Source organism: Trichoderma virens (assembly GCF_000170995.1).
Source record: "Trichoderma virens Gv29-8 chromosome Unknown TRIVIscaffold_86, whole genome shotgun sequence".
Lineage (NCBI taxonomy): Eukaryota > Fungi > Ascomycota > Sordariomycetes > Hypocreales > Hypocreaceae > Trichoderma > Trichoderma virens.
This window is the reverse complement of record NW_014013663.1, coordinates 1,035,789-1,054,074: the sequence shown is the minus strand read 5'-3', so window position 1 is coordinate 1,054,074 and position 18,286 is coordinate 1,035,789. Positions and strand designations below refer to the sequence as shown.

At 51.9% G+C, this 18,286-nt stretch overlaps 10 protein-coding genes across 10 annotated transcripts; 5 read left to right on the top strand and 5 right to left on the bottom strand.

Annotated features, from left to right (window-relative positions):
• Positions 1-611: 611 nt before the first annotated feature.
• Positions 612-1,411, bottom strand: TRIVIDRAFT_216710 (uncharacterized protein; the record flags this gene model as incomplete). The annotated part of the gene is made up of 1 exon (XM_014097304.1): positions 612-1,411. One exon carries the CDS (start codon positions 1,071-1,073, stop codon positions 678-680), a length of 396 nt encoding a protein of 131 aa, XP_013952779.1.
• TRIVIDRAFT_124076 (uncharacterized protein) lies at positions 1,398-3,597 on the top strand (the record flags this gene model as incomplete). Its single annotated transcript, XM_014097303.1, has 3 exons — positions 1,398-2,097; positions 2,183-3,048; positions 3,094-3,597. Coding segments are annotated over 3 exons (2,070 nt in total), but the record flags the coding sequence as incomplete, so codon positions are not given.
• A 1,263-nt stretch (positions 3,598-4,860) lies between these two features.
• Positions 4,861-5,700, top strand: TRIVIDRAFT_158893 (uncharacterized protein; the record flags this gene model as incomplete). Its single annotated transcript, XM_014097302.1, has 2 exons — positions 4,861-5,078; positions 5,115-5,700. 2 exons carry the CDS (start codon positions 4,861-4,863, stop codon positions 5,698-5,700), a joined length of 804 nt encoding a protein of 267 aa, XP_013952777.1.
• A 1,742-nt stretch (positions 5,701-7,442) lies between these two features.
• On the top strand, positions 7,443-8,136 carry TRIVIDRAFT_225879 (uncharacterized protein; the record flags this gene model as incomplete). The annotated part of the gene is made up of 2 exons (XM_014097301.1): positions 7,443-7,828; positions 7,875-8,136. 2 exons carry the CDS (start codon positions 7,443-7,445, stop codon positions 8,134-8,136), a joined length of 648 nt encoding a protein of 215 aa, XP_013952776.1.
• A 1,117-nt stretch (positions 8,137-9,253) lies between these two features.
• TRIVIDRAFT_225878 (uncharacterized protein) lies at positions 9,254-9,817 on the top strand (the record flags this gene model as incomplete). Its single annotated transcript, XM_014097300.1, has 3 exons — positions 9,254-9,413; positions 9,463-9,645; positions 9,696-9,817. 3 exons carry the CDS (start codon positions 9,254-9,256, stop codon positions 9,815-9,817), a joined length of 465 nt encoding a protein of 154 aa, XP_013952775.1.
• Positions 9,818-10,237: 420 nt separating this feature from the next.
• On the bottom strand, positions 10,238-11,617 carry TRIVIDRAFT_50861 (uncharacterized protein; the record flags this gene model as incomplete). The annotated part of the gene is made up of 1 exon (XM_014097299.1): positions 10,238-11,617. The coding sequence occupies one exon, from the start codon at positions 11,615-11,617 to the stop codon at positions 10,238-10,240; it is 1,380 nt and encodes a 459-aa protein (XP_013952774.1).
• A 511-nt stretch (positions 11,618-12,128) lies between these two features.
• Positions 12,129-12,735, bottom strand: TRIVIDRAFT_225876 (uncharacterized protein; the record flags this gene model as incomplete). The annotated part of the gene is made up of 2 exons (XM_014097298.1): positions 12,129-12,621; positions 12,689-12,735. 2 exons carry the CDS (start codon positions 12,733-12,735, stop codon positions 12,129-12,131), a joined length of 540 nt encoding a protein of 179 aa, XP_013952773.1.
• Positions 12,736-13,364: 629 nt separating this feature from the next.
• TRIVIDRAFT_69909 (uncharacterized protein) lies at positions 13,365-14,374 on the top strand (the record flags this gene model as incomplete). Its single annotated transcript, XM_014097297.1, has 2 exons — positions 13,365-13,696; positions 13,789-14,374. 2 exons carry the CDS (start codon positions 13,365-13,367, stop codon positions 14,372-14,374), a joined length of 918 nt encoding a protein of 305 aa, XP_013952772.1.
• A 133-nt stretch (positions 14,375-14,507) lies between these two features.
• TRIVIDRAFT_51008 (uncharacterized protein) lies at positions 14,508-15,296 on the bottom strand (the record flags this gene model as incomplete). The annotated part of the gene is made up of 2 exons (XM_014097296.1): positions 14,508-15,100; positions 15,170-15,296. The coding sequence occupies 2 exons, from the start codon at positions 15,294-15,296 to the stop codon at positions 14,508-14,510; spliced, it is 720 nt and encodes a 239-aa protein (XP_013952771.1).
• A 407-nt stretch (positions 15,297-15,703) lies between these two features.
• TRIVIDRAFT_78151 (uncharacterized protein) lies at positions 15,704-18,166 on the bottom strand (the record flags this gene model as incomplete). The annotated part of the gene is made up of 2 exons (XM_014097295.1): positions 15,704-16,238; positions 16,366-18,166. The coding sequence occupies 2 exons, from the start codon at positions 18,022-18,024 to the stop codon at positions 15,945-15,947; spliced, it is 1,953 nt and encodes a 650-aa protein (XP_013952770.1).
• Between the last annotated feature and the right edge of the window lie 120 nt (positions 18,167-18,286).

Below are 18,286 nucleotides of genomic sequence, written 5' to 3'. Positions count from 1 at the left end.
AGTCGTTCCGGGCGCACAGCCAAGCTTCACATGATGTGCCGGAATCCCCAGTTATTAAAATGGACCTGGAGTTTTGTCGTTGCTTAATTACGGGGGTCATCTGCCCGGCTCCAGTCTGCTTTGGTATATTGACGTCGATAATGGAGACCCTACGCCTTGGAATATGGGGTATTATGAGGGACTCGTGGTATAGCATTGAGTCGTGCTGTCACTGCCGCAGCTCTAGCGTTTCGATTGCCCCCATTATCAGTGCTGAACCCATGGATTGAGCCTTCATGAGTAACGAATTATAAAAGGAAATGAAATCAAATGAACCAAACAAAATACTACTTCTATCCCCTTGTCCAATTTAACTAAACCATCAGCAAGGAAAATCCTTTCAGTGCTAGGGCCATTGCTAATTCGACCTTATCGTCTGACAAAGCAGCCGCGTTACTCGATCCGGGCTCTTGGCGCATGTGACGTAATGGCACGTTTCCCTGCTAATGGACGGCAAATTTGCAGCTTCTCGAGCGCTAAAAGGCGTAGCGCCCAGCCTGTGAAAAGGGCCTTAAGGCCTGTGGCTTTTGCTTTTTCGTGTCTCGCGCCGTTAAACTTTTCGTCCAGACCGAAGGATCCGTCGCTCCGCCCGGAGGACGAGAACAAGAGGCGGCAATCAATTGATTCGCGGCGGCAAATCACCGCTGATTGTTGGGCGTCTGTCCCGTCTGTCCTGGTCTGTCCTGGTCTGTCCTGGTTCTGTTTGTCAGAGTCAGAGTCAGAGTCAGAGTCAGTTCTGAATTGATCATCGATCGCCATCTGCTGCTATTTCCCTTTATTCCCTCCCTCCCTCCCTCCTCTGGCAATCGAATTGACTGCGTGTTTGTTTTCTCTCTCTTGTTTCTTTTACGACTCTTCATTCTCATTTTATCATTTCCTGTATTTAGCCGCATCTTCCCTGGACTCGACGCCCGTGTTGCTTTGCTTGTTTTGTTTCCCTTTGCCCTGACTAAGCAGGGTTCACAACCGCTCCATACCTTACCTTTATGTTGTGTCGCCAGCCACCCGCTCAGACCTGATACTGCACCGTCCATTTCCTCTCCCCCAGCTCATCCACGATGAATCCCAACCGCCTGCGATCATCGCGATGGCGGCGAACGGCTGCGTCTCCCAGGCAGGACGAAGGCGAAGACGTTGACCCGCACACCATTGTTGTGTCAGCGCCGCCACCAGAACCAGGACAAGAACAAGGACAAGAACAAGATCCAGCCTCAGTGGCATCATCACGACCGACATCAGCAGCAGCTCTAACTCACGGACTCACACCACAGCCACCAGCTGCGGCCATCGATGGATCCAGCCTGCAACCGCCGCCGCGATATGGCGTCCCAGGCTCGGGCCGGCGAATGGGATCGCTGTCGTCTCGGCGGTCCTTCAATCCCGCAACGCCAGACGCCGCCGAGGAGTCGGAAACGGAGTACTTTCCAGCCCTCAACACCACGTCGAGTGCAATCTCGCGGACTTCGAGCCTCCGCGGCCGGGCGCCGTCGACGGCAGGGTCCGAATCTGGCCGGCCAGTTCACGAACGCACTCGCCAGCCCAGCATCCGCATTCGACGCAGCTCCAGCGGCGCCTCTGTATCTCAAGCTCCCCTCGACTATACGTCCGAGAGCAGCGACAACGAGTCGCGGAGACGCGGCGCGAGGCCTCGAAGCATCTCGCAGCCCATGCCCCCGGCACAGGTCTATGATGGCAGCGCTGCCAGACACTCGCGCCGTGTGCCGCAGATGGCATTGCCCCGTCTGACGGAGGAAGGCTCGCGCCCAACCATGGCCGAGCTTGGAGTGACTTCGTCTCCCATTTCGCCGTCGAGATCACTACCCGAAGAGCCTCTGGGAGAAGACGAGGCTCGTCGCTTGTCTGTAGGCTCGGAGCCCTCGAGGAGGCTGACCAGGAAGAGAAAGCTCAGCAGGCTGTTCTGGCCTGGCGGCTCCATCAATCGGGGTTCTCAAGCTCAAGCTCCGCCCGGCGATACACAGCCGGGCATCGATGCCGCACAGGCTCAGCCCCAGTCCGATGAGTACGGCGAGGAGCTGGTGGACTGGCTGGATATCATTGGTAAGCTGCGACCCCCCCTTCTCCTCTCCACGGCCGAGTCTAGAACCAGCACCGGCAGTTGCTGACATTTTTTTCGTGTGACTAGATCCCGAGGTCCAGACTCTTTCGACCTTGACCAACGTGCAGAACTCCCTGTTCGTGCCTGATCTTGGCCCTTGGATAAACCGCCGCCCCACCTATGTCTTGTCACCGCGCGATGCTGGACCGCTTGCACGGCTGGGCCGACCCGCAGAGCGCGAAGAGCCGCTGCCAGAGACCACTGAAGAGGTGTCGAGGGTCGAGACTGGCGTCGAGTCCGTGGCCGAGGCCGAGGCCGGGGCACCGGTGACGCTGCGCAGATCCGACACCATCACGTCGAGGCTCACAGACTCGCATTATGCGGCGCTGCCGCATGGCTTTAGCCTCGAGGGCTGGACCGAGGAGGAGAAGCTGGAGCTGGACGACCGCGTGCGCCACATGCTGCACTCGCGGCGGTCGCGCTTCAAGCGCACTATGAAGGGCTTTGGCCAGTACGTGCGTCGGCCGCTCGGCTTCTTCGTCACTCTCTACGCGACGCTCATCACGCTGTTTGGTCTGGCCTGGGTGCTGTTCCTCATCGGCTGGATCTACGTGGGCGACAAGCAGGTGTACACGATCCACATCATCGACAGCGTGTTGGTGGCTCTCTTCGCCATCATGGGTGATGGTCTGGCACCATTTCGGGCCATTGACACGTATCACATGGCGTTTGTCGTACACTATTCGCGCAAGATTGCCAAAGCCAAGAAGCAGAAGCTCAAGGACAAAGAGGCCGGCGTCCTCGAGGGCGTGCCTGGCGACAGTGTCGAGCTTTCACATTGCGCATCCGGCGATCCACTGGCCGACAACGCCCAGGTCGGTGGCGGTCTCGAACCCGCGAGTGCCGGCGCATCGGTTGAGCGAATCACCACCAGCACCAGCAACCTCGCACCGGTGCCCACGCCCACGCCCACGCCCCAGCCCCAGCTCCAGCCCGAGCAGGCCATTGTGGGCCAGGACGGCGACGTGGACGTCGAGGCCGCCAAGCTCGACATCGAGTACGACGAGGACTCTCCGCTAACGTACAAGCAGTGGAAGAGGATGCGGCACCATCAGAAGAAGCTGGCCAAGTCACACAGTTTCTACAAGCCCGACGAGACTTTTACGCACCATGCCTTCCCCCTGGCCTACCTAATTGCCATTGTCATACTGCTCGACTGCCACTCGTGCTTGCAAATCTCCCTGGGTGCCACCACTTGGGGCATCGACTACCACCATCGGCCCTTTGCCATCACCACCGTCATCCTCTGTGTCAGCATAACGTGCAACATCACCGCTGGCCTGGTCATTACAATTGGCGACAAGAAGACGAGGAAGAAGGACGTGTGGAAGCTGCTGACTCGCCAGGAGCTGACGGGCGATGCCATCAAGCACCTCGAGACGAAGCGTGCCAAGGAGCAGAGCCGTAGCCACGACAGCAGCCAAAACAGTACCCAGGACGACATCATCCAGGCGGACACTGTTATTTTGAAAGAGGATAATTAATCTGTTTTTTTTTTCACCGACTTATTTTACGTTTTTATCTTTAATTTTATATCCTACCTTCCCTTTGATAAAACCTCGCTGTGTCTCTGGGTTACATACGCGATGGCATCAGGCGTACGAATCTATCGTTTCACCACCTACCTTGTTTGCCGCCCAACCTTGCGCCCCCTCCTGTGAAAGGATGCATATTCCTGCTCGGTCCAGACTTCGATACCATTTGCGTCGGACATGTCACAAAAAGAAAAAAGTAAGAAACAAAAAAAGGAAAAGGGAAAAAGAAGGAATAAAAGGTGCCGCCGACGCCGGAGAAGGGAGGGAGGGGTGCTTATTGTACGGGATGCCGGGAGTCTTGGCGTAGTCGTGCTCAGCTTCGGATAATGTCTTCCGAACTTCTAGACCTCGATCTGACTATATTTAGTCTAGTCGAAGGGTGTTTGTTTAATTAATGAGAAACGCTTGCCACGATCGTGAACATTTCCCGTCGTACCAATGCCACCCTGCATCGGCCTTTGTGACCTGTCCATTAACGGCTCGCATTCAATCTCCGCTTCATATCCGACCATGGCTTGCAGGAGTTTGTGCCTTATCTGCGTGAGGACACGGTTGTACGAAGGATGATGATGAGAAAAGAGAAAAGGGACAAAGGCCTAGATCGCGAAAGGCACGGATGCTGCGGCTTTGGCATCTCGCCCGAGTCCTTTTTTTTTTATTCCCACCTTCCACATACTCGTACGAAACGCTGTTTGTGGTTTTCGTGAGGTAACCGTTACACCGGTCTGACAGCTGTCATTTGTCACCTTTTTCATTTATTTATTGGTTCTTTTTTTTTTCTTTCTTTTCCTCTTTTGTCGTCGTTGGGCTTCGCTCCCTTATCTGTGCTGCCGTTGCTAATGCTTTGTCTGTGATGCTTTGGGCAGTAGATCGGTGATGAGGCAGAGCGGGGGCGGCAGCTGGCGGTGACGGGTCTGGACTCGGGATAAAGATCGATCGAGATGACTTTGTTTTAGTTGAAATAAGCGACGGGTTGCGCTGCTTGGAGTTGGTAGGTCGTCGTCCATCTTCCATCGTCCATCCTGTCTTCTCTCTCTCTCTTGATGTAATGCCTCTATGGGACATTGCTGATATCCGTCTTCTTGTGTGATAGTATTTACTCTCTCCTCGTCTTGAGATAGACACTTGTCGAGACAACATCATACACAGAAAGCCAGGAAAGGAGATACAATGGTCGCAGACCTCCCACTCACTACCATCCCTCCCTCGAGGCCACACACTCATACCGTCATATTTCTGCACAGCAACCAGATCTTTGCGCGCGATACTGTCAACCAATTGCACGAAGCAACTGATCTTTCATGGCGATCCATTATCCAGAACTTTGCATCTACCAGGTGGGTATTTCCTCAAGCACCCACTGACGAACCTCTTGTACCATCTCTACTGTCCATCTCCACGGGGATACAGCATGCGGTACACAGGGGCGAGCCAAGTTGGTGGAGAAGCAATACGGATGATGGCGACGAAGAAAGGCGATTGCGAAACATGCTGCCCGGGCTAAGAGAGAGGGTTCGCGAGCTACAAAAGGTCATACGGAACGAGGCCGCGATGCTGGGCGGCCGCTGGGACAGGATCATCCTAGGCGGGATCGGCCATGGTGCAGGCATGGCGATGATGACGCTGATGAGTCTGGAAGGCAATCTCTCAATGAACGTTGGTGGCAACAGACCTCAACAACTGGGCTGCTTTGTGGGGATATCAGGCGAGATGCCCATGTCCGACACAAGGCTCTCCTCGACACAACAGCTATTCAACCCAAACGGCATTCCACCAACAGAGAACCAGGTGCTCAAGAAGACGCCTGTTTTACTGCAGTGCTTTTGCAACGGTGGGGACGCGTACATGGAGAGGGGCAGGGCCTTTCGGGATTTGCTCCTTGAGAGTGACGTTGAGGATGTTTGCTGGAAGGAGTATGAGGATGGACATCCGTTTATGAATTCTCCGAGGGGGGTGGAGGATATGAAGGATTTCTTCAAGGATAGGATGAATATGAGGCCGAACTGGTGATGTGATGATGACGGGTATGTATAGGTTGGTGGTGATGTTTTCACGGTATCGTATTATGACGTTTGCACGGTGGCTAAGGGAATGGACGAGCTGGAGTTTTGTGTTTTCTTTGTGCGTCATTTCGAGCAATTGATCTTGAACTAAATAAACGTCGAAATCGATAGTTTACTGATGTTTTATTGTGTACTGCTAGTGTTAGGATATGGTATGATAATGCGCGAATACGACGTTTTAGAGGCTCATTCATGCTGAAAATGATGGCGAATTATTACATGGAAGCTTTGTAGGGCATCATCACGATGATATGGGTCATACATTGACGAATATGGCTCGTCTACACGAAACGTTCGGACCGACTGGGGCGCTACCGGTATTCTTAGTCTATGCTCATGCTTCATCTATACTTGTGATGCTCCTCTGTGACACCCACCAGAATTCACGTGGTCTCTGGATCCAGAGGCGAGTCAGATGAGGAAGAAATGCTACATTCACCATCCAAGATCTGACACACTGTTCCCAAACATGCCAGTTTCCCAGTTTGATAGACTCTTGCAGTGTGCCGCTCCCAATTCTTTGGGATCCCGATTTTCAAGCTGAACTGCCACATGTAAAATGACCCTCATTTCCATGCAAAACATCCATATGACCATGTAGCCCCTTGCTTCAAGGGCGGATCTATACCACATAAGCCGGGAGGTTACTCCGTAAGCCACGCGGGAGATCCCTGCTAGCTGGAGGGTTGTATAACGTCAGAATCGGGGTGCCGATTTTGGGGTGATAGAGTTGGTGAGAAGTATTCTTGACTTTGAGTGATAGTAGAATAAATGAATTTATTCTATATAGTATTGTGTGAATGCCCATATAATGATGTGGAATAGGTCGTGGTGGGAAGATTCTCGCGGCGGGTGTGCAGAGCAATGAGACTGTCGCGCCCCGGGAGTGATTCTATGTCAAGCAACGAATCTTCAAGACATTTCCAAACTGCGGAAACCCGCCAGAAAGGCAGATACCAGATTCTGTCAAGCTACTGACCTGGTGTTACTAAGAAGGCTACCACGATGACTCCCTATTTAGACCTTGACGTGGTGCCAGGTCCGTAATATTTGGTGCCTGGCGATTTGCATGACTGTGCCCACCCTTGTCAGGATGCACTGATGGCGTGCAGCTGGTGACCGGCGTGCAGACTCTTAATAATTGCCCACAATACTTGAATATCCTGGAACTTGAGGAAGAACGTCCACATGTGGCCTGTATGCCATGGTGCTGTATAAGTCAACACGAGCGTTGTCTCAGAGAGCTGAGAAGAAGGGGATTCTAGACCGTCCCGTCACCTGTCCAAGTGGTGAATCTCTCCCTCCTAGTAGGATTTTCGGCTTCACAGCTGACCCCAATTCCCCACTACGCTATTACGCTGTTGAAGACATACATCTTGGCGAGTTCGGCCTTCAAATCCTCACAGGGATTTTCCGTGTCGATCCTTGTGTAGCACCATATTCCGTGTCTTACATCTTGTGATTTTATGAACGAGAACGCCATCTACTTCCTCTTGTTCGTCTTCCCTTGGCTGCCTCCTCCCCTAAGTTTCTCTTCCTCGTCATTTGTCGCTCCTTGTCTTGATTGTCTTCAAGTGCACTATTCATCCGTTATCGCAAGGGCTCTGCTCTTCTTGTTTTTAGGCTAGTTACTGTCATTCATCCGTTCAAAAACAGTTTTTACTCTCAATCTATCACACCACGAGCTCCATGGATGGTCCTACACCCATCGTCATCGGCCTCGATGGCCTTATCAAGCACTCTCTCCCGCGCATCGCCAAAATTCGCAGCGCCGCCGCCGCCATGACAAACTTTGGACGGCTATCACCGTTTCTTAAGCGGCTTCAAGTCAGTGTCTTGCTTCTAGGTACCATCTACCGGAAGATTTCACAATACGACACGATACCGGGATCCGATATGTGTCTCGGCATCTGTCATGACAGCCTTGCGCAGACTCAAGGCATGATGGAAGCTGTGCTGCGAACAGACGACGATAATGCGTACAAAGTGGGTAGAGAGGTATTAATTGAAAGATTGCCTGACGAGATTGGCTCTTTTATTTCTTCTGTGGAGCTCTTGAGAAGCACATATCACGAGTGAGTGTTGGAGCTACCATTCTCATCAGCCGCTAATCATGCCCAGAGCACAATCCGAGTTTATACTCGAATCCATGAAAGAGCTTGCCAACCTAAGACGTGACTACTCCAAGCATCTGGAGGAGTGCACTCATAAAGCAAAGCAAGCGAATCCTAATATTACCAACACATCAAGCGAAGATGAACGGACATCGGGCTCGGATAATGGAACGAACCTTACCGAGCCTGAGGCAGCGTCACCACCTAATTCCTCACAGCAAAAGCCTCCGGAAAAAAAAGATGACGCCTGTATAGGACACGATTATTGAAGCCCAGTACTGGCTTAGTAGAGGAGGCCCGAGGAACTTTCTTGTGGCCGCACTATATGAGACTTGGCATGAAAGAGCGCATCAATGGTGGAAGAGGCGCAGGCCGCGAAACAGGCAAATATCGCTTCATGGACAGCAGCTGGCTTTGAAGTGGATGCAGCATATGCAGTGAATGCAAGGATAGTGCTTCGAGTAGACTTTAATTGCTAGTTAGCATATATTTGTGTCTACGCTTTTGAGATGGTAATAAGAAGAGCAGTATATGCGTGCACGCACCGTTGGAAACAAATCACTACAACAGTAATTGGATGACCATGCACCGTAAAGATTGCTATTGCATTCCTGCTACCCAATGATCAATTACATCAATCCAAATCCATGGGATATCCAGTCTCCCTCAAACTCATGCCTCGACTGGACAATCTCTACAACATGCCAAAATCCAACAACTGCAAACGGCATCTGCTGTTTATCTGGGATCGCAGGTACTCTGAATGTAAAACCTCCTAATGGTACCATCAAGTCAGTTTTTAGTGCACGAGAATAGTTATGAGAGTTGGCGAATTAAGTGTGAGCACTCTGTAACTTGCATTTAAATCAGTATTTCCTTTCCCTGAGGGAAAGGTAGTTGCTAGAAGGGAACAGCGTATATCTCCAAGATCTTCATTCATATGTGAACATAACGGCACAAGATGGATCAGTCAACGTACCCAGGTCTCTTAAAGTATACAAGGTACCAAAATAGTCACATGAAAACGTACCTAGGTAAGAAGAAAAGAAAAGACTCGAGCAGTGAAGAAAACGTGAGCAGTGAAGAAAACGTGAGCAGTGAAGAAAACGTGAGCAGTGAAGAAAATGTGAGCAGTGAAGAAATGTGAGCAGTGAATGAGCAGGAAAATATTTGGGGAGGGGGGTTAATGTTCAGATAATAAGTACAAAAGGCAGAAACTATGCACCGCTTTCTCATGACTACTTAATATCTCTTTGCTCATTTCTTTTCCCTCTTTCAAACATGCCACAGCACCCTGCCGCGCTCTCTTGTCTGTATGCACTCCGCAATATTTCGCGAATCGCGCAGCTTGATCAAACATACGTATCTACTCTTCCATCTGACAAAATGGCGAGAATCAAGCAAAAGGCGCAGAAACCTGTGACTGCAAAGCCAAAGATGGCTATCGCAGCAGAGGGAAAGGCACTTCGCGCGCCTCTTCAAAGGCCGAAGTTTCTTCAAAGAGTGAAGCATCGCTCTCGCCCCCTTCGGCGCTTCAAACTTAGTGGTAAGTAAAGATTTATTACAATCATCTCATACAATTCTAATTCGTTTAGACATGGCGCTCCAAAAGATGCGCAAGTATCGGACAAAGTCGCTGCTACTACCCGAGACGGCATTTATGCGCCTCGCCAGAGATATCGCCCACGAAGCTTTACGAGAGAGGCTTTCCTTTACAAATCGCGCACTCGAGGGCCTTCAGGCATCATGCGAACAATTCACCATCTCGTACTTTACTGGTAAATTCTCCGTATGGAGCTATCAATGAATGAAAAGCTAACATCTTCAGTCCTTAGACTTTGTGCGGATCATGCGATGCGAAAGACAATTCTGCTAGAAGACAGTAACCTCGTAAAGGGCCTGATGGGAGTCACGACTCCAACTCATCCCATTTGCGAGAAACCTGAGTAATCGAAGCTTCGTCATGATACTGTGCGATATTGATTTCTTCTTCTTCTGATCTTGAGAAGATCTAGCGGTATACTAGGCAACGGGCCCAGATGCCCAGGTCGTTCATTACAAATATTCACTACAACTTCTCTCGTATAGTGATCAGAATTTTACCTAGATAATTTGTACACCTGGAAGCATTGATTCTCCAATAGTGATTAAATACTTAATAGCCGACATGAAACCGAAATCGTTCTGTGCACTCACCTGTATAGGAAGCACACGAAGACATCTGCACCAGCATACATACATTTGCCGCCTCGGCAGCATACATAGGGAGGCATAAGCGAGTGTAAGTCAGGTATGAGTATTCGGTAGAGTGTCTGTATGGATTTGAATACTTTCGTTACGAGGCTCCAACAGCGTAACCTTGCGTAATGCTCACACAACCAACGCTTCTTCCACCGCATCATACGCCATCTTCAACAGCCTCACAACCTCCTCGAGTTCCTCTTCCGATATAGTAAGGGGCGGTGCTAGAATAACATGATCACCATTCACCCCATCTACAGTCCCCGATCCCGGATACACAGCCAGACCACGACTGTGAGCCGCTTCTTGCATCCTGCTAGCAAACTTGACCGCTGGCTTGAACGGTTGCTTAGATGCCCTGTCCTGCACAAACTCAATCCCCAAGAACAAACCCCTGCCACGGATTTCTCCCACATGCTTTGCACCTCCAAGAGTAGACCGCAGACGGGATTCCAGGAAGGCCCCCTTGGAAAGACATTTCGCCACCAAATCTTCACGCTTAATGACTTGCTGAACGGCCAAGCCCGCCGCGCAACACGCTGGATGAGCCTGATAGGTATGCCCATGAACGAAACTCGCAGTGCCTCTTTTCAAGACATTGACGACCTTTTCACTGATCAGGACGCCCGCAATAGGGGCATATCCTCCCCCCAGGCCCTTCCCCAGCGTAACGAGATCTGGCCTCACATCGCCTTCACGCTCAAAGGCGAAATACGTCCCTGTCCGGCCGCTGCCACACATGACCTCGTCCAAGACGAGCAAGATGCCATATCGATCGCATACTTTCCTAACTCCCTCGAAATATCCCTTTGGCGGAGTGATGCAGGCCGCAGTTGCTCCCCCCACAGTTTCCGCCACGAAGGCGACAACTGTTTCAGGGCCGAGTTGCTGAAACTCGTCGTCCAGTTCTTGAACCAACCGGGCAGCGTACTGCTCTTCTGTTTCGGAGTCTCGTTGACCGCGATATGCGTATGCCGGACTGACGAAGCTCACATTGTCGAGCGTCAAGGCACCGTCATACGGAATTTTCCTCGGAAGATTGCTGCTCACGCTCATGGCTCCAATGGTATTCCCATGATATGCCTGTCTCCTAGCAACAAAATTCCTTCTCTGGGGCTGACCATTTTCGAAATGATATTGTCGCGCAAGCTTCATGGCCGCATCCATTGCCTCACTGCCAGAGCAGACGAAGTAAGCCTTGGTTAAGCCAAATGGCCTGCTCAACTCAGTGAGGGCATCAGCTAACTCTTCAGCGCTAGATGTCGTATAAGCCATGGTGTGCACGTATTCGACATTCAAGTACTGCTGCATAATGGCATCTTGGACCTGTTTATTGCCATGGCCGATGACTGACACTGCAGCGCCGCAGCACCCATCGAGGATGCGAGAACCATCGGCCAGTGTCAGATAGATGCCTGACCCAGAAACAACCTTTTGAGGGCGTTCGATAAGGGAGCGGTGCAGGAGGCCGGGCTCTCGCTCCTCCGTCTGGGTGCTGATGGAAGACATTTTGGTCAGAACCGCGGTTGAAGTGATACTGTTTGAACGCTGTGCGTGTGATTTCCTTCTCTTAAACCAAAGGACATCTTTTACAATGGCAATCCTGTAGCCAAAAACGGGTTCAGTCCTAGTCTTTGGAGACTTGTGGATATCGCATACTCCGCACTCGGACCATATGCAGCCGACACTAGGATCTAAAGGCGGCAATCCCCCATGTTCATGTTCATCGTAGGGCGCGGATAGCGTCGTGCGTGGCTGAATAGTCAACATGAAGGGAAGCGATTGATTGGCACTGCTAGTTGAGTATATAAGCGCGGAAATCGAATTGGTCCGCCCAAAAAGCAAGAATATCATACTGTGGAAGCAAAAAGTATATCAACATCATAAGCTCATGCCCGTCTCACCTACCATATTTCCCACCACCATCCATCCTACTCATCCTGATTTTCTTGTTCCGTACTACCATCACTCAAATCATTCGTCCTCGGACTACCTAGACTCAATCTCGTAACATGGCTTCTCACGAAATGCGGATGCAGCCTCCGTTCCTCTTGAGCATCCTCGACGGATCCGTCTCCACAAACCTCGCGCAATAGAGCTTGAGCACTTTCCACACCTCATAGCCGTCCATAGTCAAGCTCACCAAGTCGTTCATATGCGCCGAGATGTTGAACTTGATCAACAGCCCCAGCATCTTGCCCTCACGCACCTGCTCCCTCGTCTTCTGGCTATTATGCCAGCAGCTCACATGCACCGCCTGCGGCATCTCTTCCAGCACCGCCGTGTCGAAGCCCGAGAGCTCGGCGACGGCCATCATGGCGCTGGACCATGGCGCCCAGTTTTCGGGCCCAATGAGCTTGAGGTCGTCAGGGAGGCGCGTGATGTCCAGGCTCTTGAGTGAGGGTGCTCGCTGCAGCTTGTCGGGGACCTGGAAATAGGTGATTTGGGCATAGCTGGTGTTATGCTGGAGTTTGATGGGGAGTTTGATGGGAGTCTTGACAGGAATCTTGGATCTGTTTCGATGTGAGTGTCTCTGGGTAGGTGTATTAGTGAGGAGAGGACATGAGCACTGTTGATTACCTTGGTGAGAGGGCCTTGATCGTTCTCTTTGGCGTTGGAGTCTCCATTGATGCAATTCAGAGCTTCTTTCAATGGACTCAGCTGAATGTCTCTCTAGGGTCCTTTCCACGAGAACCTACCTTCACTGCCCATCAGATTACACATATATCGAGATGCCGTCTCCACTAACATGCCGGCATTGGGCAGCTGGGCACCGACTCTCCGTGTGCCACGTCTCCGGAAACGTGTACAACAACCTCCATGTTGCAGGAAATTGCAATTGAAGCATCGCGTGAGGCAATGAGGCCATCCCATCGAATTTTCCGCCCCTGCTTCTTTTTTTCCCCATCTCCAACTTTGATTAGAAATGAAATACAGCATGTACAGCATGTCTAGCATGCGGCCTTTCGGCAGTCCGATCGGGTGTCGGAATAGCGACTTGCGGGGCCGGGGGGAAACATGAGGCAGCGGCAAAGGGAGCCGAAACGGCACAGTATCCGACTGGACGTCGAAGCTAGACCTGACAAAGGATTCATGCTAGATACCTAGCTTGCAACATTAGCCGAAATCAACGGTAGTCTTTGGTCGAAACCACCAAGACTATATAAGTCAGGTAAATGCCGAGATGGAAACCTTCATCTCCATCTCAGTCCTTCTCTATCTATCCACAGCTTCGCCATCACAGTGACAACAAAAAATGACTGCATACTCGCAAGACCAACTTACCCGTTACCTCGAGCACATCTCCTATCCTCGCTCCAAACATCCCAGAGATGAACTTCAACTCCTCACTGAGCTTCAAGCCCATCATCTTGCGCGGGTGCCGTTCGAGTCCATTGGCCTTCACTACTCTCCGCATCGCATCCTGTCGCTTGACCCAGATGACCTGTTCGAAAAGGTCGTGGAGAAGAGCAAAGGCGGCTACTGCCTTGAGATGAACACTTTCTTCTGCGAAATTCTCAGAGTCCTCGGATTCACTGTCCTGCCCATTGGCGCAAGAGTCAAGGTCGGCCCACGATACGGTGGCATGTAAGTCAAGCAATCTATCCCATCTGTCCTGTCTCTTCACTATGAATGTTTTGTATGTGTGGAATCCATCTAAACATAAAGAAATCCCCCAGGACTCACTGCAGCAATATCGTCATCATTGACCAGACGCGCTACCTCGTCGACGTCGCCTTCGGCAGTTACGGCATCTTCCATCCTGTTCCCTTAACCTCCGGCCTCGAATTCGACAACATCCTCCCCCGCAGAGGAAAGCTCGAGTTCCGGCCTCTCGCACAGTCCACTTCACCCTCTACCCAAGCCCTATGGGTGTATTCCTCTCAGGACGACCCTTCCGCCGAATGGGTTGAGCGATACTGCTTCACGGAGACGGAATACTTCCGCGAAGACTATGAAGTAAACAATTACTTCTGCAGCACGCATCGCACGTCGATTTTCGTCAATCAAGTTATTGTCTTGAGGGGCATCCTGAATGACAAGGGAGATGGGCTTAGTGGCGTGCTGACCATGTTCCAAGGGGAAGTCAGAAAGCGAGTTGAAGGCGTAGATGGGATGCAAGTGATGGAGACGATGAGCAATGAAGAGGAGAGAGTCAAGGCGCTGGAGAAGTGGTTTCAGATACCACTGACAAAGTCGGAGGCACGGGCCATTCTAAGACTGCCAAGCGAGCTGACACAGGTTCGCAAGAGTGCAGTATCATGAGACTCTATGATGATCTAAAAGCAATCTCATGTCATAGCATCATAGCATCATAGCATCATAGCATCATAGCATCATAGCATCATAGCATCATAGCCTTTGTATGTATATCTATAGAATCATGTTATACTCAACCCTATACCTCTGCTGCCTCCACAACCTTCCAAGCCTCATCCCCAACACTAAACTCATCGCCAACCTTGACTTCTACCGCCGCAAGCACCTCCTCACACGGCAGCTTCCTCTCCGTATCCCCCAACCTCACTATCCTCCTCCATGCCTTCCCATCATCTCGCCACTCCCACCTCTCCGCCACAAGATCCTCCTCGCCCGCCCCATCTCTCACAAACACCTGCGCCCACTCTCCAAGCCGCACAAACATGCCCTTCTTCCCCTTCTTCTCGTCCTCCATAATGAGCACCGCGCACAACGCCTTGTTCCCTCCCGTTGTCTTTGGCGGCGGATCGAACCACATCTCTTCATAGTCCGTATCCTTTCCGGTGGAAGGGTTCATCATCTGCCCTTTTTCAAGGGTACTCAATCCATCCGGCTGAGGATACATGTGGCCCTCGTCAGGAGGCGCATCCAGTGCCCGAGAATCAATCCAATGCCTCCAACGAGAAAGCGAGTGCCCCTCAGCGATGACGGTCGATGAAGACGTTCCAGCCATGGCCCAGTCCAGGCGACTCAAGGGTAGAATCTCTGCATCGGCAGTTAGATATTGTCCGCCTTTTTGTTTTGTAACTATAGAAGTAGTGGATGGGATATCACCTTCAGCGTCAGTCAGAGAATCACTACCAGCCGCCAACAATACCCGTATATCGACAAATCTCTTTTCGGGCGACGTCAAAACCAGCGTAGAGGTCGGCTCGCTCGCCTCGTCCGGCAGCCATCGAATAAACTTGCGAAAGGAGATGCTGGCCATGATGAAGTAAAGGATTCTTGTATATCTCCAGAGCGTGATTCTTCTTCAGAGCACAATTATAATGACAGTGAAACGATCCAAAGCGAGATGCGGAGACGCAGCCGCTTTAAAAAGCTGAGCCAGTTCCCCGATCTCACTGCGGGGTGACGATTTGTGTGGAGCAAGTGTCTCATAGCTTCTTGTAGTAGTTTTCAACTAGCAAAAGGCGTAGCGACCAGGTTGCAATTGGCCAGATGTGGGAATTTTGTGAGTACAATACACGCTTGTTGATGGAAATGCAAGTCGTCGAGTAATTGTCAAATATGGTGATTTCTTGCAGAATAAACCATCAACGGCTTCCGCTTCCTGATGCAGCGTCTACAACCACAGCACATCTTGCAGAGGGATCAAGGAGACTCATAAAACATGGCATGCCCGACCCAAAGGGATCATTTACGGGCGACTTGTTTGATTGATGCTTTATCTCATCACGGTAATTAAATATGCTCCTTAATTTGACCATCCACATCCGAGCACAGATAGTGGTGGGGTATCTTCTCTCCATCTCTTCAGGCTACTCATCCACTGGTACTGCCTCTCATTGAAAACACACACATAAACCTCCGTACATGGCACAAATCTTTCACATTAAACACGCATAAACTCCAATTAACCAGACGCAGGAGGTCTGGTGAAGTGGGAAAGCTGGGTGGTAACGACAAGACCAGCGACGGAGGCTGAGGTCAAGGTCGAGAAAACACCGGAAATGAGGGCAGAAAGGGCAAGTCGGGAGACGTCACCACCACGGGATGGGGCCAGCTGGCTCAGAATACCAATCTGAATACCCAGAGAGCCGATGTTGCCGAAGCCGCAGAGGGCGTAGGTGGCAATGAGCTGGGAGCGAGGAGACATGTCGAAGTAGTATTCGTCGTTGGCCATGGCGTTGAAGGCATTGTACTCGTTCTGGAGGCAACAATTGTCATTATCACATCACAATCAAGGGAGCAAGAGGAACAGGTTGGAAACGAAAAAACCCAGGGGGTGGTCAAGAAGTGCAAAGGGGGTGAAAAAGAGTGGAGGTGAAACTTACGGTGATGACCTTCTCGGCAATGAGCTTGGCGACCTTGAGGAGATCGCCGTCTCGAGGAACACCAAGCAAGAAAGCAACCGGGTAGAAGACGTAAGACAGAATGGTCTGGAGAGTCAAGGTGGGGCTGTTGATGTTGATGTAGTGACCCCACCAGGTAAGGAGGCCGTTGATGAGACCGACAGCAGCGAGAATGCAGAGCAGCGAGGCGATGATGGTACCACCAATCTTGATTCCGAGCCAAGCACCGTTGGCAAAGGCGTGCAGGGCATTTTCAGCCTTGTGCTCGTCGTCATCGGGAATGACGACGCGGCCAGCAGTAAGAGTCTCCTCAGTCTCGGGATAACGAAGCTTGGAGATGGCAAGGGAGGCGGGGATAGACATGATGCAAGACGAGACAAGAGCCTCGGCGTTAAGACCAAGACCAATGTAGCCAACCAGGACGGAGCCGGAAATGGTGGCGAAACCACAGGTCAAGACCTGGTGAAGCTCGGCGTTGGTCATGTGAGGGACGAAAGGACGGACCAGCATGGCAGACTCTCCCTGGCCGATGAAGGGGGTGGCGGCAGCGACGACGGCCTCGGCACCAGAGGCGTTGAGAGCCCAGAAGACAAAGGTGGCCACCTTCTTGATGAACCACTGGATGAAGCCAATGTAGTACAGGACCTGCACGAGGGAGATGAAGAAGATGATGGCGGGGATGACACCAAAGAAGAACCAGGGAAGCGCGGCCACGTCGGGGGTGGTCAAGAAGGCAACACCATCGTGGGCGAAGCCAAGCAAGTCGCCGGCACGATCAGCAATGAACTTGAAGATGTCGTAACCGACACCAGTTCGCAGGACAAAGAGACCAATGATGTACTGGCCCAGCATGCCACCAATGACGGTTCGCCAGTTGACATGCTTGCGGTTGTTGCTGGTGATCCAGAAGCCAAAGAGGATGACGAGCATACCGAACAAGCTGACAGCGCGGTTGGCGCGAGTGTTGTCGGCACTCTCCTCGGAGGCGAAGGAGCCGACAAGGACGGTAGCAAGGGCCACAGCGGCACCGGCAGGGGTGCGTAGCTTCTCCGGAATGCGGTCATAGATGACCAGCGCCGTGCGCTGCCACACCCACTTGATGGCGTTGGAGACGTAGCGCGAAGAGACGTGGAAGAAGAACAGACGGATGGTGATGGCCAGCCACAGCAGGAAGGGGATGACCCAGTTCTTGTCCTTGCGATGCAGGATCAGCGACGCAATCCACCAGCCGGTGAAGAGCAGGAAGATGAAGGTGTGGAGAAAGGCGCGGTAGTAGCGATAGGGAACGCCAAAGTACCAGTTGCGCTGCGAGCCCGTCTCGTCGGCGTCGATGCCAGTGCGCACAATGTCCGTGTGGCCGACCTTTTCGTGGTCGCTGTAGTCGGGCGGCGTGTGGATGTGCTCCTTGTCGTGGGTGTGGTCCTGGGTCGGGACCAGCGTGGCGTCCATGTTGGTGCCCTTGGTGTAGACGACATCGTCATGGCCGGCAGCGTCGACTCGGTCTGAGTGATGCTTGTGATGGTGCTGGTGCTGGTGGGCAGGCTCCAGGGCCGGATCCGGGTTGTGGTGGATGCCGTCGGTGGTATCGGTGGCATCGTGGTAGGGGGCCGGGTCGGCAGCGGGTTTTGACGAATCAGCCATTGCGGTTGTGTCGTCTGCTGTCTGTCGTCTTTGAGATTTCTCTTCTTCTTCCCCGGAACGTGATGTCTACTCTGCAGACCTGAGGTTCTCAGCCTTGGGTTGAGCAAGGCAAGCTGGTCAGGGTTGGTTGAAGCAACACAGGCCCTTGACCCAGAAAGTCAGTCAGAGAGAGAGATTGAGATTGAGGCGTCTTGGAAGAAGGAAGAGCAGGTTAGCAAGCAGCTGAACCTGGGAGGAAGCCCGGACGAATGACGGCGTGAAT